The 9,741-nt window shown below is 53.8% G+C and overlaps 1 protein-coding gene across 1 annotated transcript; it reads right to left on the bottom strand.

Annotated features, from left to right (window-relative positions):
• Nucleotides 1–2,661: 2,661 nt before the first annotated feature.
• Nucleotides 2,662–9,384, bottom strand: MCM3 (minichromosome maintenance complex component 3; the record flags this gene model as incomplete). The annotated part of the gene is made up of 13 exons (XM_010291285.1): nucleotides 2,662–2,860; nucleotides 3,103–3,178; nucleotides 3,539–3,621; nucleotides 4,623–4,729; nucleotides 4,943–5,083; nucleotides 5,233–5,383; nucleotides 5,708–5,834; nucleotides 6,001–6,175; nucleotides 6,695–6,903; nucleotides 7,354–7,485; nucleotides 8,037–8,190; nucleotides 8,641–8,749; nucleotides 9,146–9,384. Coding segments are annotated over 13 exons (1,902 nt in total), but the record flags the coding sequence as incomplete, so codon positions are not given.
• Between the last annotated feature and the right edge of the window lie 357 nt (nucleotides 9,385–9,741).

Genomic DNA, 9,741 nt, shown 5'->3' on the forward strand with positions numbered 1-9,741 from the left:
TTTCACCCTTCCGATCCTCCCCCCCGTCCCACCATGGGGGAGAGAGCGAGCGGCTGCGTGGGGCTTAGTCGCCAGCTGGGTCTCAACTGTGACACTGTCCCACAAGCTATGGACCACCCATAGACCCGCCAGCCAAGTCAGCTTCTCTCCAAGGACCAGGGATTTGTTTTTTCCCTTGTCAGCAAAGGCCCCTCTCCTGCAAAGGATGTGCTGACGTGGCCACCAGCACATGAAGGAGGTGGAGAGCTACGTCCTACCATCCTAGGCTGGAGGAGCGCAAAATAAACCAGAGATTTACCTATCCTGGAGCTCCTCCTGGTGTCTTGTCATGGGAAACACAGTATTAGCAGTTCCCCAGCTGTAAGGACGGGGAAAACACAAAGATAGGAGATCACTCCGAAAAGCCACTCTGGCCAAATGCCCTCACCGCTCCCTGCTGGGACCTGCAGAGAGGAACAGCCTCCAAAAGTCAGGGAGAAGTGGGGAAGAGAAGGGAGTGATGACAATGTCCCCACACCTAGAAGGCAACTTTTTATAAGCACCTCAGGCACCTTTCCAGCAGAAAAAGGTTGGGTCCCTTGCCCACAAACGAGTTGGTACGAAAACAACACCTACACCCTGCTAAAGGTGCCTGGGTGCACTGGGACCATCGCTCCTGCCCGGGGGCTTTGCAGCGTGGAGCCACCACGGCGGTGGTCGTGCAGGGGTGGACCGTGCTGGCTCAGCTTCCCCCCCAGCCCCACAACGCTCGGGGACTGGAGCTGCGTAATAAAACCACTGAGACAGAGCAACTTTGACCATCTGTGCGTTTAACTCACCTTCACCAATCTTTGCAGTTTTACGAGCCAGACGCTGGACGTAGGTCTGAGGTCAATACCTCCAAGCCAGAGATCTTTAGGAGCCCGCAAACGTGCAAAATCTGCTCCAAACCCGAAAATATGCCGTGTTGGATGAGGGGAGCTCAGAAATCAGGCTTTTATAACACAACAGGCCTGTTTGCAGAAGAAAAATGGGGGTTTCCCACCCTCCCTGTGCAATGAGATGCTACCAAGTCCTCCTAGCCACGTGGACGTGTAGCTCCAGGTGGGCAGAGGCCACACAGCTGCGGTGGGAGAGGCAGGAGCTGCCCACATTTATTACTCACCCACCCCAAGGGCATTTCTGCAAGTGCCCGGTCCACCCAGGCAAAGGCACCGTGGTGGAAGGACGTGTCCAACACCATCCCCGAGCCCAAAGGAGCAGGCAGCTGCCTGAGGGCTTTCCATAGCAGCACAGGTCCCCAGAAGACTGTAAAGTTGCATCCCCAGAAGTGGGAACAGTTTAAATCCAAGTAAGCAGCAAGTCATGGGAGAAACGGTATCTAGACATTTTTATTATTCAAATCAATGTTTACGGCATCCAGAAGCAAGGGTACATGAACTGTGCAGAGGTGGGCAGGGACAGCAAAGAGCCTGTGCTGATCAGGGTCTTCTCCAAAGCTTAACCTCATACTTGCCAAGACCAGAAAAGAAAAAAAAAGCAATTTAAAAAAATCCCAAGCCTTCAGCAGCTCTGCCATCACAAGCAGCCAAGACTGGTGTGACTGCACGTTCAGCTTTTCTTGAAAGCCGTCCCAAACCATGGGAGCTTGCTGTTTTCTAGGCAGAGCCTTTCTCCAGCAAGCGATCACCTACATGTTCCCAGAAAGCAAAACGGTTCCACAAATCCCCCAAGAGCAAGGGAAGGCTTTTACAACCTCGGTAGCTTGTGGTTACCTTCCACAGGACGCAGGAAGACTTGCAGCAGCTTAGCTGGCAGGACGTACAGAGGATGCAGGACCCCAGGTCCCCGTAGCTTTGGCCTTTCTTTGCCACGGAAGGTTTCCTCCCATTTGTGGTGGTCCCGTTATATCCATACAAGTGCAGTCCCAGGCTGAAGGCAGGAGCAGCTGGAGACCAAACCCCCGTGTGCCAGGGACACGTCCCCTGGGCATCTCTGAGCATCCCCGTCCTTCCCACGTGCTTGGGGCCAATACTCCCAGTAGGGCTTTGAAATCTAGAAATCAAGCTGACCCTGGGCGATGGAGCAGGTCAGACCTGCCCCTGCATGACCAGAAATCATCCTCCACAAGATGAGTAGGAAATCAGTGGGGGAAGAGGCTGTTCACAGCCAGCAGGACAGGCTCTAAGCATCTTTACTTGGGAGACAAGCAGATCTAGGCTATGTACTTGGGGAAAAAGATTAAAAAAAAAAGGTGAAAAACAAAAGCTTCACAACTAATAGCGGAGCTCTCATATTGTTTCTTACCACCACTGCTATTGAATGTTGGATTCCTAAATCCAGATTTTTTTTATTCAAAGGCTAGAACTATTACCACCAAAGCTAAAAAATACATTATGAACATTGATAATTTGCACCCAAGTTTTTCCTTTTGGCTCCTGGCAGAAACAAACCTCTTCCTGAATACTCCAGTGTGAGGGCAGCAACAGTGAGAGAGCTTCCAAAGCTCCCGGCTTTTTTGGTGCCAGCAATGCACAGCCAAGAAGGACTTTAAAGTGCACAGACTTGAGCTCCCCAAAGTTCAGCTCAGCCAAAAGAAGTGTTCAGGAGAGAGCTGGAGGCAAACACAAAGAGTCTCCAAACTGAGAGTCCACAAGAACTTGGACTCTTCCACCCAGAGGCTCAGATTAAGAAGATAATGTCATCAGACACCATGATCTGGTTGTCATCTTGCATGAGGGCCAATGCCACCTTCACTTCAGCCAGTGAGAAGGGCTCAGGGTTGTCACGGTTGATGGACTCCATCACGTTCTTCAGACCCACGGACTGGGCGTGGGAAGCTTTGAAGACCTCCAGGAGGGCAGCCTTGAATGCTTTCAACCTGGTCAGGGAAGGAAAGAAGTAATCACCCTTGGAGGCCACATGGACAAGCCCTTCCCCTTCCTTCCCAGCCCAGGATGCCCCAGACCTTCCCCATTCCAGAAGCAGCACCCAGCAGGAAAGCTGAAATCGGAGCTGGGAGCACCCACCACAGATCCATCTCCAGCATCAGACAACAGAATGGACCCACCGGGGTGGGGTGGGACACGCAGGGGCAGGTGTCCTTCTCCAGCCCCCACTCACCTCGGCTCAGACACCTCTGGTTTCTTCGCTTCGCCAGCAGCTGAGACTTCGGGCGTCTTTGGAGTGTGTGCCTGGACTGGAGCAGAAGGAATAGTTACCTTCAACCTGCCTGGTGTCCAAGCACCCAGAGAGCAAAAGCACTTGGCCGTAGGATGGGGAGGGCAATGCCAAACTGCCTCCCAGCGTTGTTACTTCTGCAGCAGTTTGGAAGTGGATGGAAAAAAAAGTAATCAGCAATACTAAGTCTCCTGTCCCATCCAGCCACGGAGAGTTTCAAACAAAATTTGTCTTATTTGTGGGGCTGGATGGTGCCACACCACGTCAGGGACCCCGAGTCACCTCAAGGCATCACTGCTCCCCAGATGCACAGACCCACCAGGGCAGAAGGCAGCAGCACCCTTGGGAGCCAGATGCCACCGAAACCCCAGGGACTCACCCTCCGGCATCTCCTCCTCGGCGTCACTGAAGTCGTACGGGTCGTAGGAGTCCCCCTCGCCTCCTGTTCGTGCCTTCTTTCTCCTGGGTGGGGGAAGAAGAGGTCAATCCTGTTCCAGATGAACTGCAGACCTCAGGAGCCCCCTGCCCCAAGCTCCTGGAGATGTCCAGCCAGGACCATACAGGGTACCTGTGGCTCACAGGTAAGTCACCCTCCAGCCACAAACTCCTGCCCATGGCAGAGGGCCCAAGCTGGTACCTGCACTGAGGGTTGTGGCTGTCATAGGATCACAGAAGGGTCTGGGTTGGAAGGGACCTTCAAAGATCATCTAGTCCAACCCCACTACCATGGGCAGGGACATGTCATTAGATCAGGTTGCTCAAAGCCCCATCCAACCTCACCTTGAACACTTCCAGTGATGGAGCATCCACAACTTCTCTAGGCAACCTGTTCCAGTGTCTCACCAACCACATCATAAAAATTGTTTTCTTTATGTCCAATCTAAGTCTACCCTTCAGGTGGGGTCTCCCCAGAGCAGGGCAGAGGGGCAGAATCCTCTCTCTCGCCCTGCTGGCCACACGGCTTTGGGGGCAGCCCAGGACATGGGTGGCTTCTGGGCTGCGAGCGCACATTGCCAGCTCCTGTCCAGGAGGACAATCTCAACCACCAGGACCCCCAAGTCCTTCTCCATGGGGCTGCTCTCCATCCCTTCATCCCCCAGCCTGTGCTGATACTGGGGGTTGCCCCAACCCAGGTGCAGGACCCTGCACTTGGCCTTGTTGAACTTCATGAGGTTCGCACAGTTATTAAATAGTATTGGTCCCAGCCCCGCCCCAGCAGGGACACCACTCGTTACTTATCTCCATTTGGACATCGAGTCATTGACTGCAATTCTTTGGACATGGCCAGCCAGCCCATTCCTTATCCATGAAATAATAATGTCCGTCTACTACAAATTGGGTGGGGGACGATCCACTAGGTTGAGCAAAAGGTGGAGTATTTCCCCGAGGCCAGCACTGCCAGCCTCAGAAGAGGCTGGTGCCCCTTGCACGACATTCCCCCACTCCCTTGCTCTGGCTCCTACCTCCTCGTCCTGCGGTCCTCCTTGGGCTGTGACTCCTCATCCTCCTCCTTCTCAGTCTCCGAGTCGTCCTCCGCCTGCTTTCTGCGCTTCTTCTCCTTCTCCAGAACCTGTGTGGCAAAGGCAGGATGGACTCAGCCCCCTTTTCCACTCAAGCTGCTTTTTGGTGACCAACCCCAAGGAACCCAAGATCCCACCATGGTGGTTTCACCCCACACCATCACCAGACAAGGACCCCACCAGCAGCCCAGGGTGCTCAGCCTGCACCAAACACAACCTTTCCAATGACAAATTTAGGGAGACAAGGGACACCTTCCTCCCACCTTTTTGAAGTAGGCGAACTGCACCAGCTCCAAAGCTGCCTCGGCATCCTGCAGATCAACGGTCTTGTTCATCCTGGCCTTGGCATGGGCCGTGGAGAGGCGGATCAGGGTCTCTAGCGTACGGGCTGTGACTGGGGAGGTCTGGCGGGGAACAGAGAGAGGTGTCTCTGCGAGGCCAACCCCCACCATACCATCCCACCAAGCACGGAAAACACCCGTAAGGGGAGAGGGGAGCCTGTGCCTCAGTTTCCCTCCTCCTGGCCTGAGATGGAGCTGCTCCCGGGGCTCACCCTGGCAATGTCCGAGTTCATCTGGCTCTGGCTGCGCAGGCGGGAGTACTCCTCCGCTATGTAGCTCGCTGACTCCTGGGTCAAGACAGGCTTAATCATCTTTGCTACGTGGATGTACTTCCTCATGAACTCCATGCTGACAGTCTTCTCCCTGCAGGGAACGCATGCACACCTGTGTCCTCCAAGGTGGGGATGGGCAAAGGGTGCTTGCAGAAATGGGCTTCCCACTTTTTAACCCCTCATGGGTGTCCAGGCATGAATTCAGCTCCAGGAGATGTTCCCACCTGCCTGGCATGACAGATCAAGCCCAGAGCACGGCTGCCTTGGCATCCTGGCCACATACCTCCCCATGGTCTACTTGGAGCATTGCTGGCACCAGCAATCAGCCACTGCCTGGATACTCAAGCCAAACCCATCAACTCACAGTGCTGGAAACCCCCAGAGAGCTCCAGGGAACATGGGATGGGGGACTCACTTGCGACGGTTGGGCCCATGCAGGAGGTCATCGTGTTTCTCATACACTTGGAGCTCCTGTTCCTCCTCCTGCACAAAGTCAGGGTCCTCTGTAGCCAGAATCTCCACGGCACTGCCCAGGGGCATGGCTGGACAGGAGAGGGTCACAAAGAACAGGCTTTTAGTCTCTTGCAGCATTGCTGGAGCAACTTCCAAAAGCAGCTCTCAACAAAGCCAGGAGTGCTGAGGTGACAAACCCACCAAGGAAGGGCAGGACCTAGCAACAAGGCAGCTGCACAATTACAATCAACTCACCATCCCCATCCTGCTCGTTGGGGTTGCGGTAGCGGTGCATCCGCAGGACATGGTCTGAGATCTCCCTGTCCTGCTCAGGATCCATCTGGTCCAGCACGATGAAGAGCAGGTCAAAGCGAGACAGCAAGGAGTCCTGCAGGCCAATGTTCTCCATGGGTGTCTTGTACTGGTCGTACTGCAAGAGGATGAGATAGGGGTTACAGGAGACCCTCCTGAGCCAGTCTTGCCTGCCAGGGAGGCTGGGAGGACCTCCTCAGGCCAGGCCTTAGAGGATGGATGCCCAGGCAGCTGGTCACCACACTAAACCCAGATTGCTGCAGCAGTAAGGCCTCTTTTCCCCATCCTGAAAAGTGGGCGTAGCTCTCATTTGTAAGGAAATTACATATTTTTTGTGATCCCAGATCAGACACCAAGGCTCGTCACCAGGATGAGGGTCCACTGGGCTTCCCTGAGATAACGAGGCAGAATTGAGCCAGGGTGAGAAACCCCACAAGCCTCTCTGTCCTCCAGGAGCACCATGAGCAGCAACAGAGACCAAACCAACCAGGTCTTCACTGCCCCACAGATCCAAGTCCCAGCAAGAAACAAGTCACTGGTTTTGGGGGATCTTTTGGGTTTTACCAGCTGCCTTCTCTACCAAGACAGCTCCCAGCACCCCTCCCTATAGAGGGGACCATCAAACGCCAGCACTCACCCGGCCGTAGACAGGGTTGGCTGCTGCCAGGACACTGCAGCGGGAGTTGAGGCGGGCATGGATGCCGGCCTTGGCGATGGTGACGCGGCCCTGCTCCATCACCTCGTGGATGGCCGTGCGGTCAATGTCAGACATCTTGTCGAACTCATCAATGCACACCACTCCCCGGTCAGCCAACACCATGGCCCCTGCTTCCAGGCGCCGTTCACCTGCGAAGGGGTGGGAGAAAAAGTGGGTCAAACACCATTTGATAGCCCCATGCATCTCCCTCCCTGCTGTCCCCCTCCATCGCAGCACCACCCCTGTGACTAGGCTAAGCATCAAAGAGCAGCAGCAACCTTCAGGGCTGCCCATCTCCTACCCAACTTGACAGCAGAAGGAGGACTCAGGATGAGGAGCAAGCCCATGAGGAAGACAAGACCCAGGCTGCCCTCACATGAGGTGCACCAAGAAGAGGAGGAGTAGAGAAGACCACCACCTAACAGAGGTGGAGAAAATTCCCCTAAACACCGCTATCATTGCCATAAAGCTTCTCGATGGAGCAAGCCCTGCAAGCATCACTGCAGAACGAACAGCAGCCATGGATCATGCAGAGTCCCTCCCAGGTGTTAACAAGCATCCCTCTGCCAGCTCCCATCAGGAACCAGCCCTCTCCTCACCAGTTTCTTGGTCTGTGGTGACAGCAGCAGTCAGGCCAACACCAGAGGAGCCTCTGCCGGTGGTGGGGATGGCACGGGGCGCAGTGCTAAGCACATACCGCAGCAGCTGAGATTTGGCAACAGAAGGGTCTCCTGAAATGGAGAAGACTGCATTTAATAATCACACATCACCTGGATAATGTGTCCAGTTTGGGGTTCCTCAGTGAGGAAAAAAGAAAAGGACAGAGAAGTGGGTTTGTTCAGCCTGCAGAAAGGAAGGTGATCAGATGATCTCCTTGCCGTCCTCAATGACCCAGTGGGAAGAAACAGAGAAGATGGGAGTTAAGAGTTCTGAGAGGTGGATGGTGACGGGACCAGAGGCAACAGGGACAACTTGGAACACAGGAAATCCCAATCGGATGGTAGAAGAAAAAGAAGTCTCCTTGAGGGTGGTCAAACACTGGGATAGTGGCCCACAGATGTTGTGGGATCCCATCTCTGGAGATGTTCAAAACGAAGTGGACAAGTCCCAAAGCCGCCTGATCTGCCGGTGACACTGGCTCTGCCCTGCAGACACGCTTGGACCAGAGGCCTCCGGAGGTCCCATCTAACCTCAATCACTCTATGAAACTAAGTCGAGGAAAATGCTCCTTCATCTCATCCCGCAACAAACACCAACCAAAGGAGCCCCTGCCTTTCCAGACCTATCAGTAAGATGTTGATGTCTCCTCGGATGCGGCTCCCATTCTCCAGGACTTTCTCCACCCCTCCGAGCAGCATGCAGAGAAGGGCCTTCTTGATGTACTCATGCCCATGGATGCTGGGAGCCAGGGATCTCGCCAGCTGGTCAAAGATATCCTAAGGCAGAAGAAGCAAAGCAAAGCCCGTCAGATCAACTGCAGATCAAATAAGAACAAGGAACAATGCTCCACAAGTCCATTTCAGAATGAAAAAGGAGTTTATTCCTATCACAGAACCACATGGATGAAAATTATTTAGAAAGGAGACCGTTTGCCAGAGTTTTCTTTCAATGCAGCTCTGAAGTGCTAGACCATCCTGACTGTCACAGTCACCCAAGCACGCACTGAAAGCGGCAACCCCAGTGAGAGCAAGGCTTTCTCCTCTCCACACTATGGAGCAAAGGTGTGAGCACAGGACCAGGCTGGGGCAGACACCCTTTCCCTCCATATTTTATTCTGATTTTGGGTTTGAAGAGGAAAGAGGGAGGTGTTTTTTTCAACTAGAGAGCTCTAGCTGAAACCTCACACTCGGATACAAGCCTGCCTTCTAGACATAAAACTTAAATACCTTGGAGCGACTCTTGCTGAATCTCTTGATCTTGGCCACATCAGCAGCAGAGTAAAGGGGCCGGACATCTTTGCTCATCTGCTTCACATGGCAGGCAATGAGGATAGTCCTGGAGAAGGGACAGAGCCATGATCAGGTCTGTAAACCCCACAGAGAGCCTACAGTCACCGCAACAACACAGCAGAAGCTTCCACAGGGTCATTATTTGCTCTAGGAAGTCCTGGAGGAAGCTGGAAAGCCTCAAGATGTGTAGCCTCCCTCTATCTGGCTGCACTGGGCCATCATGGAGCATTTTTAAGAGTATCCAACCCCCTCTGTGCAAAGCTGGAGCTCACAGCTACACACTGATGCTAAGGAGCAAGGTGCAAACCACTTCCAAGTGATTTAAGCCAACATTTGACCCAGCTCTGTGATGCCCACCTGCCTGCCCTAGATCTCATCTTCCAGAGATATGACCAGACTAAAAAGGGTGGGAGGTCTGAAGTCAAGACAAAAGAAGGCTCACCTGAAAGTCCCTGAAGTGTAACCCCCCTTCTTTCCTGGCAGGCAGCGGTACGTCCCCACCACCTGGATGCGGTCCCCAGGCTTCACCTTGTCCACCAGATCATCATCCAGAATGACGTCCACTGAGCGTGGCAGCTGCCCTGCTGGTGCCTTCTCGGGCATCTCCTGTATGGTGATGGTCTGATGGTCCTTGTAGACCGAGAGGCCAAACTCTGTCTCCAGGGGGTTATTCTCTTCATCCTAGAGGAGGAACCCCAAGGAAAAGGTTAGCAACATTTTTCAGGAGCACAGAGAGAAGAGGTGGGTCAGCTGCGCAATGGGAAGACAGGCTGCACCATCCAACACACACAAGACTGCGGGAAAGGGCTGCTTTATCAGGACAGCCAGGGGCTGGGGTTCACCACCTCCACAGGATCCCCCCCTCAGTCTAAAGTTGCCAACACCCATCACTGCTCACAGAATTACAGAATCATTAAGGTTGGAAAGGACCTTCAAGATCATCAAGTCCACCTGTTAACCCAACACCACCATGCCCACTAAACCATGTCCCGAAGTACCACGTATAAACGTTTTTTGAACACTTCCAGGGATGGCGAC

The sequence above is a fragment of the Phaethon lepturus genome, unplaced genomic scaffold (genome assembly GCF_000687285.1).
Source record: "Phaethon lepturus isolate BGI_N335 unplaced genomic scaffold, ASM68728v1 scaffold15467, whole genome shotgun sequence".
Lineage (NCBI taxonomy): Eukaryota > Metazoa > Chordata > Aves > Phaethontiformes > Phaethontidae > Phaethon > Phaethon lepturus.